Source organism: Brachyistius frenatus, unplaced genomic scaffold, assembly GCF_029030835.1.
Source record: "Brachyistius frenatus isolate BFR_SWC_R1_liver_20210118 unplaced genomic scaffold, ASM2903083v1 Contig_504, whole genome shotgun sequence".
Taxonomy (NCBI): Eukaryota; Metazoa; Chordata; class Actinopteri; family Embiotocidae; genus Brachyistius; species Brachyistius frenatus.
This window is the reverse complement of record NW_027211103.1, coordinates 79,104-102,500: the sequence shown is the minus strand read 5'-3', so window position 1 is coordinate 102,500 and position 23,397 is coordinate 79,104. Positions and strand designations below refer to the sequence as shown.

Sequence of the window (23,397 nt, the reverse complement as noted above, 5' to 3'; positions counted from 1 at the left end):
CACACACACACACACACACACACACACACACACACACACACACACACACACACACACACACACACACACACACACACACACACACACTCTCATGGTCTCTCAGCAGACTCCATTGTCTGGTGCTCTGTCATGCGTGAACAAAGAGGCTTATCACCAGAGCTGCCAGTCAACCATTACACACGCTTCAGTACTGAAACATGTTCACAGTGAATTCATAATTTCAACCCACAGCAACCTTGGTGAAGGTTTACACACCTTCTTCTACTCCTTTACTCTGGTTAAGACTTTCTAAACATCCGCTGGTTCACGCTCGGCTGGTCCACCAAATGTGACAGAACACAACTGGATCGAAGCTGCAGATGCTGCAGCCTGGTGGAAGATATTATCAGGTCTGTTCGTTAAGAGAGTTTTTCCTTCCTTCATTTGGAAGCTTCTTCTGTTGAAAGAGAGTTTTTCCTTCTGTTGGAGGTTTCTTCTGTTAAAAGAGAGTTTTTCCTTCCTTCATTTGGAAGTTTCTTCTGTTGAAAGAGAGTTTTTCCTTCTTTTGTAGGTTTCTTCTGTTAAAAGAGAGTTTTTCCTTCTGTTGGAGGTTTCTTCTCTTAAAAGAAAGTTTTTCCTTCTGTTGGAGGTTTCTTCTCTTAAAAGAGAGTTTTTCCTTCTATTGGAGGTTTCTTCTGTGAAAAGAGCGTTTTTCCTTCTGTTGGAGGTTTCTTCTGTTAAAAGAGAGTTTTTCCTTCTGTTGGAGGTTTCTTCTGTGAAAAGAGCGTTTTTCCTTCTGTTGGAGGTTTCTTCTGTTAAAAGAGAGTTTTTCCTTCTGTTGGAAGTTTCTTCTGTTAAAAGAGCATTTTTCCTTCTGTTGGAGGTTTCTTCTGTTAAAAGAAAGTTTTTCCTTCTGTTGGAGGTTTCTTCTCTTAAAAGAGAGTTTTTCCTTCTATTGGAGGTTTCTTCTGTGAAAAGAGCGTTTTTCCTTCTGTTGGAGGTTTCTTCTGTGAAAAGAGCGTTTTTCCTTCTGTTGGAGGTTTCTTCTGTTAAAAGAGCATTTTTCCTTCTGTTGGAGGTTTCTTCTGTGAAAAGAGCGTTTTTCCTTCCTTCTGTTGGAGGTTTCTTCTGTTAAAAGAGTTTTTCCTTCCTTCTGTTGGAGGTTTCTTCTGTTAAAAGAGAGTTTTTCCTTCCTTCTGTTGGAGGTTTCTTCTGTTAAAAGAGAGTTTTTCCTTCCTTCTGTTGGAGGTTTCTTCTGTTAAAAGAGAGTTTTTCCTTCCTTCTGTTGGAGGTTTCTTCTCTTAAAAGAGAGTTTTTCCTTCCTTCTGTTGGAAGTTTCTTCTCTTAAAAGAGAGTTTTTCCTTCTGTTGGAGGTTTCTTCTCTTAAAAGAGAGTTTTTCCTTCTGTTGGAGGTTTCTTCTGTTAAAAGAGTTTTTCCTTCCTTGTGTTGGAGGTTTCTTCTGTTAAAAGAGCGTTTTTCCTTCCTTCTGTTGGAGGTTTCTTCTGTTAAAAGAGTTTTTCCTTCCTTCTGTTGGAGGTTTCTTCTGTTAAAAGAGAGTTTTTCCTTCTGTTGGATGTTTCTTCTGTTAAAAGATCATTTTTCCTTCTGTTGGAGGTTTCTTCTGTGAAAAGGGTGTTTTTCCTTCTGTTAAAAGAGAGTTTTTCCTTCCTTCTGTTGGAGGTTTCTTCTCTTAAAAGAGAGTTTTTCCTTCTGTTGGATGTTTCTTCTGTGAAAAGAGCGTTTTTCCTTCTGTTGGAGGTTTATTCTGTTAAAAGAGAGTTTTTCCTTCTGTTGGAAGTTTCTTCTGTTAAAAGATCATTTTTCCTTCTGTTGGAAGTTTCTTCTGTTAAAAGAGCATTTTTCCTTCTGTTGGAGGTTTCTTCTGTGAAAAGGGTGTTTTTCCTTCTGTTGGAGGTTTCTTCTGTTAAAAGAGAGTTTTTCCTTCCTTCTGTTGGAGGTTTCTTCTCTTAAAAGAGAGTTTTTCCTTCTGTTGGATGTTTCTTCTGTGAAAAGAGCGTTTTTCCTTCTGTTGGAGGTTTCTTCTGTTAAAAGAGAGTTTTTCCTTCTGTTGGAAGTTTCTTCTGTTAAAAGATCATTTTTCCTTCTATTGGAGGTTTCTTCTGTTAAAAGAGAGTTTTTCCTTCCTTCTGTTGGAGGTTTCTTCTCTTAGAAGAGAGTTTTTCCTTCCTTCTGTTGGAAGTTTCTTCTGTTAAAAGAGAGTTTGTCCTTCTGTTGGAGGTTTCTTCTCTTAAAAGAGAGTTTTTCCTTCCTTCTGTTGAAGGTTTCTTCTGTTAAAAGAGCGTTTTTCCCTTCTGTTGGAGGTTTCTTCTGTTAAAAGAGAGTTTTTCCTTCTTTCTGTCGGCGGATTCTACTCTTATAAGAGAGTTTTTCCTTCCTTCTGTTGGAAGTTTCTTCCTGTTAAAAGATCATTTTTCCTTCCTTCTGTTGGAAGTTTCTTCTCTTAAAAGAGAGTTTTCTCCTTCCTTCATTTGGAAGTTTCTTCTATTGAAAGAGAGTTTTTACTTCTGTTGGAAGTTTCTTCTGTTAAAAGAGCGTTTTTCCTTCTGTTGGATGTTTCTTCTGTTAAAAGAGAGTTTTTCCTTCCTTCTGTTGGAGGTTTCTTCTGTTAAAAGAGAGTTTTTCCTTCTGTTGGAGGTTTCTTCTCTTAAAAGAGAGTTTTTCCTTCCTTCTGTTGGAAGTTTCTTCTGTTAAAAGACAGTTTTTCCTTCTGTTGGAGGTTTCTTCTGTTAAAAGATAGTTTTTCCTACTGTTGGAGGTTTCTTCTGTTAAAAGAGTTTTTCCTTCCTACTGTTGGAGGTTTCTTCTGTTAAAAGAGTTTTTCCTTCCTTCTGTTGGAGTTTTCTTGTCTTAAAAGAGTGTTTTTCCTTCCTTCTGTTGGAAGTTTCTTCTGTTAAAAGAGAGTTTTTCCTTCTGTTGGAGGTTTCTTCTGTTAAAAGAGAGTTTTTCCTACTGTTGGAGGTTTCTTCTCTTAAAAGAGAGTTTTTCCTTCCTTCTGTTGGAAGTTTCTTCTGTTAAAAGAGAGTTTTTCCTTCCTTCTGTTGCAGTTTTCTTGTCTTAAAAGAGTGTTTTTCCTTCCTTCTGTTGGAAGTTTCTTCTGTTAAAAGAGAGTTTTTCCTTCTGTTGAAGGTTTCTTCCTGTTAAAAGAGAGTTTTTCCTTCCTTCTGTTGGAAGTTTCTTCTGTTAAAAGAGAGTTTTTCGTTTTTCCTTCATTCTGTTGGAAGTTTCTTCTGTTAAAAGAGAGTTTTTCCTTCTGTTGAAGGTTTCTTCCTGTTAAAAGAGAGTTTTTCCTTCCTTCTGTTGGAAGTTTCTTCTGTTAAAAGAGAGTTTTCCGTTTTTCCTTCATTCTGTTGGAGGTTTCTTCTGTCAGAAGAGTTTTTCCTTCCTTCTGTTGGAAGTTTCTTCTGTTAAAAGAGCGTTTTTCCTTCTGTTGGAGGTTTCTTCTGTTAAAAGAGAGTTTTTCTTCCCTCTTTTGGAAGTTTTTCTCCCTTTTTAAAGAGGAGTTTTTTTTTGTTTTTTTTTTACCCTCGTGGCTTATGTGGGAATTGTTTAATTATTGGGTTTCTCTGTATAATGTCATAATGTTCCATTGTAACAATTAACTTTACTGTGTTAAGTGCCATGAAATAACCTGTGTTGTGAATTGTTGGTGTGTAATTAAAATTTAGCGTCTTCTGAGCATGCTGGAGAGTGTAATATTTTGTTTTTGGTTAGATATTGTATAAATGTGCACTGATGGAAGAGTCTGACTGGAGCAGAGGGTCCGTCGGAGTTCCGGCCCAGTGCTGATTATTATTATTATAGAGTCTTGCCTGGTTGGATTGAGGACTCAATGGATCAGCCAACAGTATCACAGTCATGTTGTGTTTAAAATGTGGATTTAGACAAAGAATCCATCACTGATTGGTTCCTCTCTGTCTGTGTTCACAGTGATCCAGAATGGATGAGATCGTCATAGCCGGGATATCGGGCCGTTTGCCGGAGTCCAGTAACCTGGAGGAATTCTGGGAAAACCTCATCAACGGTGTGGACATGGTGACAGAGGACGACCGGCGGTGGAAACCAGGTGAGACCTCACAGGACGCTCGGTTTCATTAGTGGGACATTTCCTCAGTTGGTTTTTTTGTAAAACAAATATTTATATTTGATTTCAAATACAACATAACTGGGCAGCTGAATGGTTTGTACTGCCACCCCACAACAAGACGGTTCTGGTTCTCTCCGGGTGCTCTGACTTCCTCCCAAAGTCCAAAGACATGCCTGTTTGGTTGATTAGTGATTGTAAATGGGCGATATGTGTGACTGTTGGCCCTGTGAAGGGATGGTGACCCTTCCTGGGTGGACCCCAACGTCAGCTGGGATAAAGTGGGTTTCATCTGCACCTGCTTATACGAGAATGGGTTAAAAGTTCTGAGATGGTTCCAGAGCAGGGGAAGACTGCCACCTTCACGAGGAAGTATTCACAGTGTCGTCTCGATCAACATCAGCACTGAATTCCTCACGTTAACGTGACCACTGGTACGTGAACATCTGTGATGTCACCGTGGAAACCTGAAACTGTAGCAGAGAAACATCAGATTTTGGGTCAAACTGTAAACGGTCAGTAGAGACCCTTGAAAGTCTTCAGAAAGTCTACGGCGATGAAGCGATGAGCCGGGCGACATCACGTTTCAAGAGGGGCGGAGCTTCACTGTCTGAGACCGAAGAAGGCGTCAGGTCAGGAGACACCAGCTGGGTTTTCAGAGTCAGACCGTCAACACTGAGTTCTACTGGGATCTTCTGAGGAGAACATTCACTGTGGACCTGAACTGTGTCGCCATGGCAACAGGCTTCTCCAACATGACAACACACGTTGAAAAGGGGCGTGTTGAAGATCTTGTTCCCCAAAATCTGTTGTTTCTCTGCTCCAGTTTCAGGTTTCCACGGTGACGTCACGAATGTTTACGTACCAACGGTCACGTTAACGTGTGGAACTCATGATGTTGAACTCTGAATACTTCCTCATGAAGGTTGTTGGTCCTCCGTGTGCATCACAGACTCTCCGAACTGTTTCATAGCTCCTTGTATAATAGACAGTCTGATTATATAACTTTATCATAATAAGTGATCCTCATTCTAACCATTTTTTTTATTCAACATATTGGGAAATACATTGAGATCAAATAAGTGTTTCCTGCTCTGTTAAAGAAAAATGTATTCCTGATTTTGTTGTTTGGGGCCTCTTTAACGATCTGCTCATGAATCCCCACGGCTGATGTGAGCCTCTTTCCTGCACTGAGCGGTGTGAGAGGGTGAACATGGATTTAAACATGTTTAAAGATGTACATGTCTCAGAGCTGAAGGGGGCACAGTCCTTCCAGAATCCCCTCCACGCATGTTAAAGCTCTTTCATTTCCATAAATCAATATTTAAAAGGACAAGGTGTGCTGCAGATTGTGTATTTATTCCCTGATGTCCTCTGAGGCTTCAGGGTGGATCCTCATCCTGTCGGTCTCCCTGATGAGACTCTCTGTCTGTCCTGATGATGACATCCTTCCACTTTCCCCCTGAGGGTTTAGGTCATCACCTGATTATCTGTGCAGACAGCCTGTAACTTCTCTGTAAGAACATTTTTAGATGTAAAAATGTAGTTCGTAACCGTCATGTAACAAACAGCAGGTCGATGTCCCGGTCTCCACCTCCTGTGTCTGATTGGCCGATGCAGCTTCTTACTGGATGACGGCTGCAAAGTTGAACCACGTTCACCTTTTTCACTGGACAACTGTGCCGGACTGGCGTCCGTCCAACGACTGAAGGGACGGACGTGTTTCTGTCTCATGGGTCTCAGCATGTCTCCTGCTTCCCTCCGTCCTGCTCTGGTCTTTCCTTTATGTTTTAAATTTTTTTTCTCCCTCTGCTCTCCGCTGTTTCCAATCCTTTGTCGTTTTCTTTTTTTTCTCCCGGGTTTGAATAAAAGAGAGGTTTGTCATCGCCTGGCAACCAGCTGGACCTCTCAGTCCTGAGCTGAAAGGAGCTGAAGCTGCTGAGAGCGCACACACACCAGCTTCATGGGAGAGGAGGAGGGAGGACAGAGAGGAGGGAGGGAGAGAAGGGAGAGGAGGGAGGACAGAGAGGAAGAGGAGGGAGAGGAGGGAGGACAGAGAGGAAGAGGAGGGAGGACAGAGAGGGAGAGGAGGGGAGAGGACGGAGGACAGAGAGGAGGGGAGAGGACAAAGCAGTCGTAGGGTCCTCAGGAAATAATACTAAATCCCAGCCGTGGTCTGTCTGAGGACTCAGCTGGTTCTGTCCACCGTCTGGAGACGTAACTGGATCATGCTGACAGACGGTTTGTCTCTTCAGGTTCTCTTCTTATTGATTTGTACAGCAGAAGAAACTGAACGGTTTCAGTGAACAACTTCCTGTTTGTGTGCAGTCGGTTCACAGAACAAGAACTCTGATGTCTGATGACAACAGTTAAATAAAGTTTAGAAAGAGTTGAATATTCCTATTTGATGTCTCTGTATTCAGAGGAAACTGCTCAAACCAACGCGATTAAGTACACAAACTTATTCCCAAAATATCACAAATTATGTTGCTTTCTGTTTGATACAACCATCAGTGATGTCATCAACTATCATCCATCAGTGATGTCATCGTCAGTTTGTGAACGTTATGAATCCTCCAGTTCAGATTCTGTCCCGTCACCGTTAGTTCAGAGCGGTTTGGAGCAGGAAGTGACCATATTTGGACGAGCTGGGGGAGGAGCCAACGGTGGATCTGACCGATCTGATCGGAAACCTGACGATACTACGTCCCGCCCACCGATAGCTGTAACCTGACTGCACCGCAGGCCTGTCAATCAAACAGACACGCCCCCAAAAACAGGTCTTCTTGAATCTTCTTTTCTAATGAATGAGGGATTATTTTCAGATGGACCTCCAGAAAACTAATAAGAAGGAGTGACTTTAGCTAACAACACCGAGATAACTGATGGACACATTTTATTCACTTTGGATTTGATGAGAGAAGTTGAATGGGAGTCTATGGAGCCGGAGGCTTTTTGGAGCCGACCTCTAGTGGCACTCGCTGGTATTGCAGCTGAAGACACTTCTGGATCAGAACCATTTTACAGACCTGAAGCTACGAACTCTTTTATAAACAGTCTCGTCATCTCAACCTGCTGGATCTCTTCTTTCCTTCTCGTGTTAAATTATGTCATGTTTTTTGGTCACATGACATAAACTCTGTACCCTGAACTTCCTGTTTGAAGAGTTATTTACATTTTTAATTACAGTGCTCTCCTCTTCTGTCCTCCAGGTCTGTATGGTCTTCCGAAGAGGAACGGGAAGCTGAAGGACATCAGTCACTTCGACGCTGCCTTCTTCGGGGTCCACCCCAAACAGGCCAACACCATGGACCCCCAGCTGCGCCTCATGCTGGAGATCACCTACGAGGCCATCGTGGATGGAGGTGAGGAGGCTGGGTCAAACTGAAAGTTATATTCTATATTTAAACGGTGATGAGGGGTCTGATGGTGAAACTGGTTAAATCACTGAAACACTGTGATGCAGGTCTGAACCCGGCCGCGCTGCGCGGCAGTAAAACGGGCGTCTACATCGGGGTGAGCGGCTCGGAGGCCGGCGAGGCCTTCAGCAGAGATCCAGAGGAGCTGCTGGGATACAGCATGACGGGCTGCCAGAGAGCCATGCTGGCCAACAGACTGTCCTACTTCTTTGACTTCAGTGGTATGAACACACACACACACACACTCGCTCTCACACACACAACCACACACATACACTCGCTCACACACACACACACACACACACACACACACACACACACACACACACACACTTGCCACACACACACACACACACACACACACACACACACACACACACACACACACACACACACACACACACACACACACACACACACACACACTCTCACACACACACACACACACACACGCTCGCTCTCTCACACACACACACACTCGCGCGCACACACACGCACACACACACACACTCGCTCTCACACACACACTCGCACACACACTCACTCACACACACACACACGATCGCTCTCACACTCGCTTTCACACTCGCTTACACACACGCGCACTCGCTCAGGATTTTGTTTTTGTTTATTGAAAGTTTAGGACATGACGAGGAAAGAAGAAACACAACCGAGACAAACAACAAGTCAACAACAAACAGGACAAAAGCCGACAGGCTACACGCGTGTTCGTAACGTGTTTGTAACGCGTTCATGACGTGTTCGTAACGAGTTTATAACGTGCTCGTAACGTGTTCGTAACGCATTCCTAACGTGTTCGTAATGCATTCTTAACGTGTTCGTAACGTGTTGGTAACGTGTTCGTAACGAGTTTATAACGTGTTCGTAACGTGTTGGTAACGTGTTCGTAACGCGTTTATAACGTGTTTGTAATGTGTTCGTAACGTGTTCGTAATGTGTTGATAACGTGTTGATAACATGTTTATAACATGCTTGTAACGTGTTCGTAACGCGTTTATAACATGTTCGTAACGTGTTTATAAAGTGTTTGTAAAGTGTTTGTAACGTGTTTATAAAGTGTTCGTAACGTGTTTATAAAGTGTTTATAAAGTGTTCGTAACGTGTTTATAACGTGTTTGTAACGTGTTTGTAACGTGTTCGTAACGTGTTTGTAACGTGTTCGTAACGTGTTTATAACGTGTTTGTAACGTGTTTGTAACGCGTTCGTAACGTGTTCGTAATGTGTTTATAACGTGTTTGTAACGTGTTCGTAACGCGTTTATAACATGTTTGTAATGTGTTCGCAACGCGTTCATAACATGTTTCTAACGTGTTCGTAACGCGTTCATAACGTGTTTGTAACGTGTTCGTAATGTGTTGATAACGTGTTGATAACATGTTAATAACATGTTTATAACATGCTTGTAACGTGTTCGTAACGCGTTTATAACATGTTCGTAACGTGTTTGTAACGTGTTTATAACTTGATGTGTTGATAACATGTTTGTAACGCGTTTATAACGCATTTGTAACGCGTTTGTAACGTGTTCGTAACGTGTTTGTAACGTGTTTATAACGTGTTTATAACGTGTTTATAACGTGTTGATGTGTTGATAAAATGTTTATAACGTGTTTATAACATGTTTGTAACGTGTTTGTAACGCATTTATAACGTGTTTATAACGTGTTCGTAACGCGTTCATAACATGTTTGTAACGTGTTCGTAACGCGTTCATGACGCGTTTGTAACGTGTTCGTAACGCGTTCATAACATGTTTGTAACGTGTTCGTAACGCGTTCATAACATGTTTGTAACGTGTTCGTAACGCGTTCATGACGCGTTTGTAACGTGTTCGTAATGCGTTCATGAAGCGTTTGTAACGTGTTCGTAACGCGTTTATAAAGTGTTCGTAACGTGTTTGTAAAGTGTTCGTAACGTGTTTGTAAAGTGTTTGTAACGTGTTTATAAGGTGTTTGTAACGTGTTTATAAAGTGTTTGTAAAGTGTTTGTAACGTGTTTATAAGGTGTTTGTAACGTGTTTATAAGGTGTTCGTAACGTGTTTGTAAAGTGTTTGTAACGTGTTTATAAAGTGTTCGTAACGTGTTTGTAAAGTGTTTGTAACGTGTTTGTAAGGTGTTTGTAACGTGTTTCTAAAGTGTTCGTAACGTGTTTGTAAAGTGTTTGTAACGTGTTTGTAAAGTGTTCGTAACGTGTTTGTAAAGTGTTCGTAACGTGTTTGTAACGTGTTTATAAAGTGTTCGTAACGTGTTTGTAAAGTGTTTGTAATAAGTGTTTGTAACGTGTTTGTAAAGTGTTTGTAACGTGTTCATAAGGTGTTTGTAACGTGTTTGTAAAGTGTTTGTAACGTGTTCATAAGGTGTTTGTAAAGTGTTCGTAACGTGTTTGTAAAGTGTTTGTAAAGTGTTTGTAACGTGTTCATAAGGTGTTTGTAACGTGTTTGTAACGTGTTCGTAACGTGTTTGTAAAGTGTTTGTAACGTGTTCATAAGGTGTTTGTAACGTGTTTGTAAAGTGTTTGTAACGTGTTCATAAGGTGTTTGTAACGTGTTTGTAAAGTGTTTGTAACGTGTTCATAAGGTGTTTGTAACGTGTTTGTAAAGTGTTCGTAACGTGTTTGTAAAGTGTTCGTAACGTGTTTGTAAAGTGTTCGTAACGTGTTTGTAACGTGTTTATAAAGTGTTCGTAACGTGTTTGTAAAGTGTTTGTAACGTGTTTATAAGGTGTTTGTAACGTGTTTGTAACGTGTTTATAACATTTTTATAACGGCCGCAGGATGGGAAAGACAGGAAAAAGGAAACGTACTTGAAAGAACAGTTTGAGTCTTTCTCACTTTCTTTTACAGATAAATACACTGAAACTGTTGCTGACATCAGCAGCACTCAAACAGACCATGTCATTTCTAGATTGAAGTGAGACTTTGGTCGTCCCATACCTCCGGGGGTCCTCCTGTGGTCAGAAGGTCTCTGTCTCTAATGCCCTCCCCTCCGCCCCCCGCAGGCCCGAGCACCGCCATCGACACCGCCTGCTCCTCCAGCCTGCTGGCTCTAGAAAACGCCTTCCACGCCATCCGTCAGGGCCACTGTGACGCCGCCGTGGTGGGAGGAGTCAACCTGCTGCTCAAACCCAACACCTCGGTGCAGTTCATGAAACTGGGCATGCTCAGTCCAGAGGGGACCTGCAAGTCCTTCGACTCAGCAGGTAAAACAGGAAGTCAGAAGTTACCAACAGGAAGTTCCCCTGCTCCTGGTCCGATCTGTAGTTTAGTATAGTGAAGGTGAAATGATATTTAATAAATTAAGTTGTGAGCAGGTAACTGGACCTTGATGGGCTGGATGAGGAGATTATTTTATCATTAGTAGAATAAATTATTATTAAAAACACACTTTTCTAAATTAAAATATTTTACAGAATTCTAGATCCGACCCGTCATGTGCATCGTTTTGTTTTGCTGTCAGCTGCAGAGTCTTAAAGTTCATCTGTTCACTGTTTATTTCACAGTAGTCGTATTGTTTGAACTGTGTGTGTGTCTGTCTGTGTGTGTGTGGTTAATAATGTAACGTTAATGTTCCTGCTCAGGAAACGGATACTGTCGCTCTGAAGCTGCGGTCTCTGTGCTGCTGATGAAGCGGTCGGCAGCTAAAAGAGTTTACGCAACTGTGATGAACGCAGGAAACAACACGGACGGATACAAAGAGCAAGGTGAGCTGTGAACACCTGCTGGAGCGTCTAGTGATGCAACCGCTCCACCTTGTAACAGTTCACCTTATTTAAAGACCTCTACGGGGAAAAGTACAGCGCTTTGCATCGTGAATAAATACCACCGGCTGACCTCCGAAACAACTGGAAAACTCAGGAAATAAACAACATAACCATTTTCCTCACTATCACACACACACACACCAACCCGATCACAGAGTAATTACAAACCGAATTTTCACCAAAACCTCCAAAGTATTTATTTTCCCAAAGTTCGTGAATTTAAATGGATCTAATACCAGACCTTATACAGTTCCCTTTGTAACTGGACAGGCTGCCAGATAAAGTTCTCCAGACGCTGACTCATCACCAATCCAAACGTTTCCACAAGAACGTCACTTCCCTCCTTTTATAGATTTAGATGAATGAAAATAAACATAAAGGTTAATCTTTCAAATCCTTGTAGATGCGACAGACCTCTGATAACATATAATATATATTTTACTTAAACAATAGCAAAATGAACAATTGACATGTCCCCCATCACAATCCCGATATAGACGGTGAACTCAGGTGAGAACCTCAGATATCAGATGTCGGTTGTTGAAAGACACTCGGGTTCTGGTTCTGGTTGTTTACATCTCAGAAACAGACGTGTAAATGTAGATGTGAGCAGAAATGTCTGCGTCAGGTCTTCTGATCATCGCACTCCTCTTGGCTCCTCAGGTGTCACCTTCCCGTCAGGTGAGATGCAGCAGAGGCTGGTTGCTTCTCTGTACCGGGAGGTCGGCGTCAGTCCGGAGCAGGTGGAGTACATCGAAGCCCACGGCACCGGGACCAAGGTCAGAGCACGTTTCACAGGAGGAACTGTATCAGACAGAGAACATCTGGTGATTAAAAACCTGCTTCATGTTTTCTTCCTGTCTGATGATGTCACCAGAACTGTCCCCGCCCTCTTTCTGCAGGTCGGAGACCCGCAAGAGGTGAATGGGATCGTCAGTGTGTTCTGTCAATCAAAGCGGGAGCCGCTGCTGATTGGCTCCACCAAGTCCAACATGGGTCACCCAGAACCGGCATCAGGTCTGGCTGCGCTGGCAAAGGTGAGCCTTCAGAACCAGAACCTCCTTTTCTTCAGTTTAATGTTGGTGAAGTTTTGAGAGTTCTCCTCTAATTGATGAGGAAAAGGAACCACAGCGGGGAATTTAAATCCAGGAACAGATATGAAACAGAAGTTGTCTAAACTGTTCATGAAGTGAATCAGCAGCAGAGACAAAGCAAGAAATAATCAATAATTCATCAATAATCAAGAAATATGTCAGAAGGCAAAATCTGGTAGTTGACAAGTAAAAGTAGGAAAAGCTTAAATTAATTTAGAATATTAAAAAAGTTAAAATCTCACGGGAAGTGTATGTTGACTTTGTGGAAATCATCCTGAAACTTAACAAGGACATTAAAACAGCATTAAACAAGAAAAACCATCAAACACAGTAAAATGACTTCTAATAAGAACACATTGAAGTTCAACAAAGAGAAAAGCAGAAGGTCGACCAGAACCAGAACCAGGACCAGAACTAGAACTAGACCCCGGACCAGAACCAGGATGAGTTTCACTAAATATCAGAAAAAATGAACAGCTGATGACATCCAAAAACATGCACCTCAGGTCAGGTTACCTGGCGCCGCACTAGTGGCAGCCTGCTGCAGCATCTCCCCCCTGAGAGCCCCCCTGCTGTAGTGAAGACATTTCCCCTCGGGGATTAATAAAGTGTATCAAAAAAAAAAAAGCTGAAACAGTGAATCAGTGAAACGTAAACATGTCAGAGCTGCGACAGAGAGACTGAAAATAAAAAACTGATAAACGAGCTGTTTCCTTCATTATCACTGAAACTCTCCATCTATCCTGCAGGTAGTGCTGTCTCTGGAGCGAGGCGTCTGGGCCCCCAACCTGCACTTCAGCAGTCCCAACCTGGACATCCCCGCCCTCACCGACGGTCGGGTTCGGGTCGTCGACCGGCCCATTCCCATCCGAGGAGGCGTGGTCGGGATCAACTCCTTCGGATTCGGAGGTTCAAACGTTCACGTCATCCTTCATCCCACCGAGAAACGAGAAGACTCCGCCCCACCCAGGACGTTTCCCAGGGTGCTGCAGGCCTGCGGCCGTACGGAGACTGCAGTGACCACCATCCTCCAGAAGGGGAAGGAGCACACGACGGATGACAACTTCCTGTCTCTGCTCAACGAACTTTCCGGAGTCCCCGCTGCCAGCATGCCCCACCGAGGCTACGCTCTCATTGGCTCTCAGAGTGACATCACCGAGGTGCAGCAGGTTCAAGCCGCCGCCAGGCCGCTCTGGTACATCTGCTCAGGTGAGGGATCACTTCGGTTAAATTTGAAAGACATCTGACGTTGATCTGAACCTGGACTGATGGTTCAGATGCTCAGACAGAGACAGGTGATGTCTCCCTAGATGCAGGTGATGTCTCCCTAGACGCAGGTGATGTCTCTCTAGACGCAGGTGATGTCTCTCTAGACGCAGGAGATGTCTCTCTAGACGCAGGAGATGTCTCTCTAGACACAGGAGATGCGTCTCTAGACGCAGGAGATGCGTCTCCTAGAAGCCGGTGATGTGTTTCTAGATGCAGGTGATGTGTCTCTAGATGCAGGTGATGTCTCTAGATGCAGGTGATGTCTCTAGATGCAGGTGATGTCTCTCTGGATGCAGATGATGTCTCTCTAGATGCAGGTGATGTGTCTCTAGATGCAGGTGATGTGTCTAGATGCAGGTGATGCGTTTCTCGATGCAGGTGATGTGTCTCTAGATGCAGGTGATGTCTCTGTAGATGCAGGTGATGTCTCTCTAAATGGAGGTGATGTCTCTAGATGCAGGTGATGTGTTTCCAGATGCAGGTGATGTGTCTCTAGGTGCTGGTGATGTCTCTCTAGATGCAGGTGATGTGTCTCTAGATGCAGGTGATGTGTTTCTAGATGCAGGTGATGTCTCTCTAGATGCAGGTGATGTCTCTCTAGATGCAGGTGATGTCTCTCTAGATGCAGGTGATGTCTCTCTAGATGCAGGTGATGCGTTTCTCGATGCAGGTGATGTGTTTCTAGATGCAGGTGATGTGTCTCTAGATGCAGGTGATGTGTCTAGATGCAGGTGATGTGTCTCTAGATGCAGGTGATGTGTCTCTAGATGCAGGTGATGTGTCTCTAGATGCAGGTGATGTGTCTCTAGATGCAGGTGATGTGTCTCTAGATGCAGGTGATGTGTCTCTAGATGCAGGTGATGTGTCTAGATGCAGGTGATGTGTCTCTAGATGCAGGTGATGTGTCTCTAGATGCAGGTGATGTGTCTCTAGATGCAGGTGATGTGTCTAGATGCAGGTGATGTGTTTCTAGATGCAGGTGATGTGTCTCTAGATGCAGGTGATGTGTCTAGATGCAGGTGATGTGTCTAGATGCAGGTGATGTGTCTCTAGATGCAGGTGATGTGTCTCTAGATGCAGGTGATGTGTCTCTAGATGCAGGTGATGTGTCTAGATGCAGGTGATGTCTCTAGATGCAGGTGATGTGTCTCTAGATGCAGGTGATGTCTCTAGATGCAGATGATGTCTCTAGATGCAGATGATGCCTCTCTAGATGCAGATGATGTCTCTCTAGATGCAGATGATGTCTCTCTAGATGCAGGTGATGTGTCTCTAGATGCAGGTGATGTGTCTAGATGCAGGTGATGTCTCTAGATGCAGGTGATGTGTCTAGATGCAGGTGATGTCTCTAGATGCAGGTGATGTGTCTCTAGATGCAGGTGATGTGTCTAGATGCAGGTGATGTGTTTCTAGATGCAGGTGATGTGTCTCTAGATGCAGGTGATGTGTCTAGATGCAGATGATGTCTCTAGATGCAGGTGATGTCTCTAGATGCAGATGATGCTTCTCTAGATGCAGGTGATGTGTTTCTAGATGCAGGTGATGTGTCTCTAGATGCAGGTGATGTGCCTAGATGCAGATGATGTCTCTAGATGCAGGTGATGTGTCTCTAGATGCAGGTGATGTCTCTCTAGATGCAGGTGATGTGTCTCTAGATGCAGGTGATGTCTCTCTAGATGCAGGTGATGTGTCTCTAGATGCAGGTGATGTCTCTCTAGATGCAGGTGATGTGTCTCTAGATGCAGATGATGCCTCTCTAGATGCAGGTGATGTGTCTCTAGATGCAGGTGATGTGTCTCTAGATGCAGGTGATGTGTCTCTAGATGCAGGTGATGTCTCTAGATGCAGGTGATGTCTCTAGATGCAGGTGATGTCTCTCTAGATGCAGATGATGTCTCTCTAGATGCAGGTGATGTCTCTCTAGATGCAGGTGATGCGTTTCTCGATGCAGGTGATGCCTCTCTAGATGCAGATGATGCCTCTCTAGATGCAGGTGATGTGTTTCTAGATGCAGGTGATGTCTCTAGATGCAGGTGATGTGTTTCTAGATGCAGGTGATGCGTCTCTAGATGCAGATGATGTCTCTCTAGATGCAGGTGATGCCTCTCTCGATGCAGGTGATGTGTTTCTAGATGCAGGTGATGTGTCTCTAGATGCAGGTGATGTGTCTCTAGATGCAGGTGATGTCTCTGTAGATGCAGGTGATGTGTCTCTAGATGCAGGCGATGTGTCTCTAGATGCAAGTGATGTCTGTCTAGATGCAGGTGATGTGTCTCTAGATGCAGGTGCGTGACGGCCTGTCGTCTTTACAGGTATGGGGACTCAATGGGCCGGGATGGGCCACAGTCTCATGCAGCTGCCAGACTTCAGAGAGTCCATCCTGCGGTCCGATGAAGCCCTGAAGGACACGGGCCTCGTTGTGTCCCGTCTGCTGATGGAGGCCGACGAAGCCACGTTTGAAGACACCGTTCATGCGTTTGTGGGCCTCGCTGCCATCCAGGTAGATGGAGATGATAACATGCACTGCTCCAAAAAATAAAGGGAACACTTAAACAACTCAATGTAACTCCAATCAATCCCACTTCTGTGAAATCAACGTGTCCAGTTAGGATCAACACTGATTGTGGATCAGTTTCACCTGCTGTTGTACAAATGGAACAAACAGGTGGAAATGAGGCAATTATCAAGACAACCCTATAAAGGAACGGTTCTGCAGGTGGTGACCACAGACCGTTTCTCTGTCCTCGTCCTTTCTGGATGATTGTTGGTCCCTTTTGCATTTTGCCAGTGTCCTCACCACTAGAGGGAGCATGAGGTGTCTCCAACCCACAGAAGTTGTTCAGGTAGTGCAGCTCATCCAGGATGGCACATCAATGCACGCTGTGGCAAGAAGGTTTGCCGTGTCTGTCAGCACAGTGTCAAGAGGACGGAGGACATACCGGGAGACGGGCCGGTCCACCAGGAGACGTGGAGGGGGCCGTAGGAGGACAACAACCCGGCAACGGGACCGCTATCTGCTCCTTTGTGCAAGGAGGAGCAGGAGGAGCGCTGCCAGAGCCCTACAAAATGACCTCCAGCAGGCCACTAATGTGCATGTTTCTGCTCAAACTGTCAGAAACAGACTCCATGAGGGCGGTACGAGGACCCGACGTCCACAAGTGGGGTCTGTGCTCACAGCCCGACACCGTGCGGGGAGACCGGACTTTACCGGAGAACACCGAGATCGGCAGCTTCTCCGTCGGCGCCCTGCGGTCTTCACGGATGAGAGCAGGTTCACACTGAGCACATGTGACAGACGTGACGGAGTCTGGAGACGCCGTGGAGAACGTTCTGCTGCCTGCAACATCCTCCAGCGGGACCGGTTCGGCGGCGGGTCAGCGACGGTCTGGGGAGGCGTTTCTTCGGAGGGCAGCGCAGCCCTCCGTGTGCTAGCCAGAGGTACCCTGACTGCCATTAGGTCCCGGGATGAGATCCTCAGACCCGTTGAAGACCATCTGCTGGTGCAGCGGGTCCTGGGTTCTTCTGATGCAGGACAATGCTCGGCCTCATGTGGCTGGAGTGTGTCAGCAGTTCCTCCACGATGAAGGCATCGACGCTCCGGACCGGCCCGCCCGTCCCCCAGACCTGAATCCAATCCAGCACATCCGGGACATCGTGTCTCGTTCCGTCCGCCGACGCCGCGTCCACCGCAGACTGTCCGGGAGTGGACCGATGCTTTGATCCGGGTCTGGGAGGAGATCCCTCAGGAGAACATCCGTGGTCTCATCAGGAGCATGCCCAGGCGTTGTAGGGAGTGATACAGGCACGTGGAGGACACACACACTACTGAGACTCATTTGGACTTGTCTTCAGGAATCTCCACAGAAGTTGGATCAGCCTGTGATCTGATTTTTCCACTTTTATTTGGAGTATGATTCTGAATCCAGACCTCCATGGATAATGATTCTGATTTCCATTGATCATTCTGATGTTATTTTGTTCTCAACACATTCCACTATGTAATGAATCAAGATTTGAACTGGAAGATTTCATTCATTGAGAACTAGGATGTTGTTTAAGTGTTCCCTTTATTTTTTGGAGCAGTGTATAAAATTATATAAATATTCTGACTGGACTCCATATGTTACCTGACACACAGTCGAGGCTGCGTCACTACATGCTGTCGATGTATTATTTTAAAGAAGAACCAACTGAAGCCGTTTTTTTCTCCACAGATTGCTCAGATCGACATGTTCTCGAAGCTCGGCCTGCAGCCCGACGGCATCGTGGGCCACTCAGTGGGGGAGCTGGCCTGCGGCTACGCTGACGGCTCCCTCAGCCACAGAGAGGCCATCCTGGCTGCTTACTGGAGAGGCCGCTGCATCAAGGAGGCCAACCTCCCTCCAGGAGGGATGGCTGCCGTCGGTGAGGCTGTTTTCTTTAGTTGAAAGAAAGTCTTCAGCTCAAAGATGAGGTGTAGAAACGTTTTTCTTGTTGGTTTGAATCTACAATGAAAGTCTGTTTACTTTCAATAAACTTCCCGTTATATTATACAGCACTTTTCATACAGTTCGGTGCAAGTTCAAAGTGATTAACAGATGATTGACAGGCCGATAATAAGACGGACAGTTTTAGACCAGATAATTAACATGATTTAACAACAATTTAAAAACAAATTCAAAAATAAATTTGAGACCAATTCCTTCAAGATTATAGAGATAATAAAAACATAGAAGATGGAATAAAATAACAGCAAGAGTAGTAAAATAGAAATAAGAACTAAGAAGATAATGAAATGCATTAAAGACATAAAAGGTGAAATAATAGAAAGTAAATAATAAGTTGGAGTTAAATAGGAGCTAGGATGAATCTTAGTTTCAGCTGTAAAGTTTTGAAAAATAAGAGCTCCTCTGTTTATTGAGGTTCTGTTCAGGTCTTTTACTGTGAAAAGTCAGACAGGAAGCAGTTGTCCTCTTCACTCTGAACTGGTTACGGAGAAGTTTGACTTCAGAGCTTTTTGTTTCCAACAGAAATCCAACAACAGTTCAGTATTAAAATGTAAAAACATCCAGATGTTTCTGATGAAAGTTTCAAATTACGAATACTTTCAGGATTTCTACCACATACAAAAATATTCCAAGAAAGAATTGTGTTCATCAGAAATAATTTATACGTGGATTTTCTTCTTTTTTTTTCCAAGTATTACTGTTAAGAGGATCATTTATGTATAAATTATAACATTCATGAATCCTTCTGTGTGCTTCCACTGATATTGTCTGTATGTGTTTATAAGATATGAGAGATTTTTATCTTATGATTTGATTTATGTATTATTATAATGTATTATTGTATTACATCAATATGACCTTCTGCTCCTGCTGTCTGTGTTCCAGGGCTGACGTGGAAGGAGTGCATCGCTCAGTGTCCTCCGGGAGTCGTTCCAGCCTGTCATAACTCTGAGGACACCGTCACCATCTCCGGTCCTCAGGTCCAACACCGCCGCACTGACTCTTCCTTTTCTAACTCAGAACTTTTCTCCTGCTTCATGACTGGCTGGTTTCATTATTTGAATTTAGTAAAACCTTTGTTTGTAATACGTCCTTAGCAGGCTGTCATTTAGTTTATTAGAATTTTATTTAATCAGAACTCTAGCCATCTCAACTGTATTACGTCTTTACTGTATTATAGTTTTATAATCATTTTTTTATAATTAGGGGTTGTTGTTGTCTCCATAGTAACTATATTACTTTTATAGTACTATTATAGTAGGAAATGTTACAGCACCCCTACTCCTCTTGCCGACTCCACTCTTCAAAACAGGACTGGTGCACCTTCTTTTATTACCACCATCATGTCCTACCATAGATTCACTGCAGCACGCTCAGTATCACACCCCGCTGCTGCTAATTATAATAATTTGATTAGAGTTCCTCTGCAACATCCCTTACTGTCTACAAATAATAGCAATCTGGCAAATTGTGGTCTTTTAAATATCAGATCTCTCAATAATAAGTCTTTTTTTATGCCATGATTTTATTACCTGTAACAAACTGGACCTTTTTTTAATTATCACTGAGACATGGTTATCTGAGGGAGACTGTAGTCCTCTTGAGTTCTTGGGTGGATCCATTTAGCCAGGGCTGTGGGGTTCTATTTGACTTTTTGACCTTGTAGGGGGCAACAGAGTCCAGGACAGTCTAACAGGTGTGATTAAAAAGGGAGATCAGCTCCTCTGTATCAGAATGGGGATTTAATAGAGGCAACCCCCCCCTGATTTTACACACCTTCATCAACACCAGCTGTCAGGCAGGGGAGGGGGGGTTGCTGTTATTCACAGAAAATATTTTAAATGCACTTCCATCTTACATAGTAACTTTACATCTTTTGAACATCTTGGTTTTATGGTCAACTCGAAAGCACCTGTCATCATTTTAATAATCTACAGACCGCCAAAGCCGAACAGTATTTTTACCCACGAGTTTGCTGAACTTTGAGCTTATTTTATGTCACAGTACGACAAAATTCTTATTCTAGGTGATTTTAACAGACATGTCTGCTGCCCGTCTCAGACTCTTGTCAAAGATTTTATGGATACTTTGGAATCTTTTAACCTCACTCAGGCAATACAACAACCCACACATTCAAAAGGTCACATCCTTGACCTCGTCCTGTATTATGGTCTCAGCCCTGAAAACTTTAACATTAAGGATATCTGTGTCTGATCACAGAGCAGTTTTATTCAACGTGGTTTTATCTCAACCTCCCACAAATCTCAGTTCACCTGCCCGTTGACGGGTTTTTAACTCCATGTCTGCTAGCAAATTTTCAGAGCGTTTTACTGCTGCTTCTTTAACTACTTTTAATCCCCATTCTGATACAGAGGAGCTGATCTCCCTTTTTAATCACACCTGTTAGACTGTCCTGGACTCTGTTGCCCCCTACAAGGTCAAAAAGTCAAATAGAACACCACAGCCCTGGCTAAATGAATCCACCCAAGAACTCAAGAGAGACTGTAGGAGAAAGGAAAGAAAATGGAAAAAAAACTGGCCTAAATGTATTTTATGAGATCTGGAAAGATGCAATGAAGAATTATCAGAAGGCAGTTAAAGAAGCAAGAGCTTCCTTCTTCTCCAGTTTAATCTTAGATAATCACTCGAAGCCCAGAGTTTTATTCAAGGTCATGGACTCGGTCATAAACCCCTCCCCCTGTCATTTTACTGATGCCTCACAAGAGATGTGTGAGACGTTGTGCTGCACTTAGCTGGTTTTATTCTTACCTTTTAGAAAGAACCTACTCGGTCACCATCGGTAATTACTCGTCTTCCACGACACACATTACCTGTGGTGTACCACAAGGTTCAATTTTAGGTCCAATTTGATTTTCTATCTACATGCTTCCACTCGGCCAAATCCTCCAACGACACGGTGTATCTTTTCATTGCTATGCAGACGACACACAGATATACCTTCCGCTGAGACCTGGTGACCCAAAGAGCCTGGATGCTGTCTTAGACTGTCTCTCTGACATTAACTATTGGATGGCTCAAAACTTTCTTCAGCTCAATGACTCAAAATCAGAAGTTATATTGTTCAATTCCCCAAACAATAACACCAGTCTCATTAAGAGTCAACTTGGTCCTCCGTCTGCTTATTTACAACCTGTTGCCAGAAACTTGGGAGTAATGTTTGACTCTGTTAAGCTTTGAAACACAGATAAAAAAAAAATGGTCCAGTGCTGCTTCCTTCAATTAAGAACCATCTCCAGAATCAAACCCATACTGTCACACTCTGACCTGGAAAAAGTCATTCATGCACTCATTTTCTCTCGACTCGACTACTGCAACTCCCTCCTTTCTGGCATAAACCAAAAATCTCTCTCCTGCCTCCAACTAGTCCAGAATGCAGCAGCTCGGCTTCTTACTGGTTTTAACAGACGACATCACATTATCCAGTTCTGGCCTCTCAACTGGCTCCTGGTTGGTTTTAGAATTGATTTTAAGATTTTGTTGATCACTTTTAAGGCCCGCCTGGGTCTGGCCTCGAGCTACATTACTGAAATGTTAGCCCCGTATGAGCCAACTCGCAGCCTTAGATCCTCCGGTGGGCCCTTCTGGCCGTTCCCAAGTCCAGACTTAAATCAAAGGGTCACCGTGCTTTTATCATCAGAGCCCCTCGACTTTGGAACGACCCCTGAGGAGATAAGGCTCACAGAATCATTGACTTCTTTTAAATCACTTCTTAAAACACATTCTTATAGAATTGCTTTTAAGTGATGTCGTCCTTTTATGTCCTTTTATGCAGTTCTTTTGTTCCTGTTTTTGTTTGTTTATTTTATTCATTCATTTATTTGTTTGTTTTCTATTCCATTTGCTCGTTTTGGTTATTTGTTTGGTTTTCTTGTATTCATTACCTTTATGGTTTGGTCTTTTTTGCCTCCTGTTTTCTTAAATGTTTACCGGTATTGAAGTTACATATGACCATGCTTTGCTTCTCTGTAGAGCACTTTGTAAACTCTGTTTTTAAAGGCGCTATATAAATAAAGTTGTTGTTGTTATTATTATTATTATTATTATTATAATAATAATAATAATATATTAACTCTCAGTAAGCTTCACTTTTACACTGAAATTTTGCTTCTATGAAGAGAAGATAAATAATATAAAAAGTGGTTAACGAGCATCTCAATAACAATAAAAATATACCGTGATGTTTGAAACAATGTTAAACTCCAAGTCAGCTTGTACATAATAACAGCAGCTCCTCTGACCTGTGACCTCTGACCTCTGTGTGTGACTCTTCAGGAAGCCATCGCTGCGTTTGTGTTGAAGCTAAAGGAGGACGGCGTGTTTGCGAAGGAGGTGCGCAGCGCCGGCGTGGCGTTCCACTCCTACTACATGGCCTCCATCGCTCCCACGCTGCTCGCTGCTCTCAAGAAGGTGCATCTGAAACACACTCGTCCTCCAGGGGGAGTCCTGGATGAAATATAACGTTGGACTTCTGATGTGTTGGTCTTTACGTCTGAGTTTATTCTTAATTCTTGATTAAGAAACTGTTTTGTATCCTGTAAATTCAAAGTTTTGGCTGCTTTAGAGCCTCTGTCTTTCTTCAGTATACTCTGTCACCATGGTAACAGACTGTTAGTTGTGTCCGATTAGTTTCTTAATTATCACAACTGCAGGAACTGAGCTGCCTAATTCCCATCACCTGTTGTTTGTGTTTGAATATGAATAAATCAAATAATTGGATGATGTGTTCAGGTGATCAAGGAGCCGCGGCAGCGCTCGTCCCGCTGGGTCAGCACCAGCCTCCCTCAGTCGGACTGGGATTCTCCTCTGGCTCTGTTCAGCTCAGCAGACTACCACGTCAACAACCTGGTGAGCCCGGTTCTGTTCCAGGAGGGCCTCCGCCTGGTGCCGGACAACGCTGTGGTGGTGGAGATCGCTCCGCACGGTCTGCTGCAGGTACGCCGCCACACCTGTTGGAGTTCGACTGGTTCTAGGGTGCAGAAATCTGAGCTTGTCATTGAGCTGTTAGCTGGAGAAGGAGGAGGAAGGAGAAGAAGGGAGGAAGGAGGAAGGAGAAGGAGGAGGATGGAGAAGGAAGGAAGGAGGAAGAAGGAAGGAAGGAGGAGGAAGGAGGAAGGAAGGAGGGTTGATCTACATTAAGAGGCAAAAAACTCCAGATTAAAATGTTTAAAAGTAAAAATCAGCTTCATATTCGTCCATATTGATGTATTTGATTGACAGTGAGCTGGTGTCTGTGATGGTCCTCTC

General features: G+C 43.6%; 1 protein-coding gene and 1 long non-coding RNA gene across 3 annotated transcripts in view; both read left to right on the top strand.

The window, feature by feature from the left end:
* Window positions 1-3,933: 3,933 nt before the first annotated feature.
* The window catches only part of fasn (fatty acid synthase), a 48,425-nt gene continuing 28,961 nt past the window's right edge, over window positions 3,934-23,397 (top strand). For both annotated transcript variants that reach the window (XM_069687915.1, XM_069687914.1), the window contains exons 1-13: window positions 3,934-4,064; window positions 7,295-7,447; window positions 7,549-7,722; window positions 10,521-10,721; window positions 11,100-11,222; window positions 11,946-12,061; window positions 12,185-12,319; window positions 13,126-13,585; window positions 15,958-16,145; window positions 17,860-18,049; window positions 19,018-19,112; window positions 22,426-22,560; window positions 22,882-23,085. In XM_069687915.1, coding sequence (XP_069544016.1) covers window positions 3,938-4,064; window positions 7,295-7,447; window positions 7,549-7,722; window positions 10,521-10,721; window positions 11,100-11,222; window positions 11,946-12,061; window positions 12,185-12,319; window positions 13,126-13,585; window positions 15,958-16,145; window positions 17,860-18,049; window positions 19,018-19,112; window positions 22,426-22,560; window positions 22,882-23,085 — 2,301 coding nt within the window. In that variant the 5' untranslated portion in view covers window positions 3,934-3,937. The remainder of the gene's footprint in view (window positions 4,065-7,294; window positions 7,448-7,548; window positions 7,723-10,520; window positions 10,722-11,099; window positions 11,223-11,945; window positions 12,062-12,184; window positions 12,320-13,125; window positions 13,586-15,957; window positions 16,146-17,859; window positions 18,050-19,017; window positions 19,113-22,425; window positions 22,561-22,881; window positions 23,086-23,397) is intronic.
* On the top strand, window positions 13,710-14,815 carry LOC138614443 (uncharacterized). Its single transcript, XR_011310278.1, has 3 exons — window positions 13,710-13,882; window positions 14,106-14,294; window positions 14,785-14,815. It is a non-coding gene; the product is annotated as an uncharacterized lncRNA (long non-coding RNA).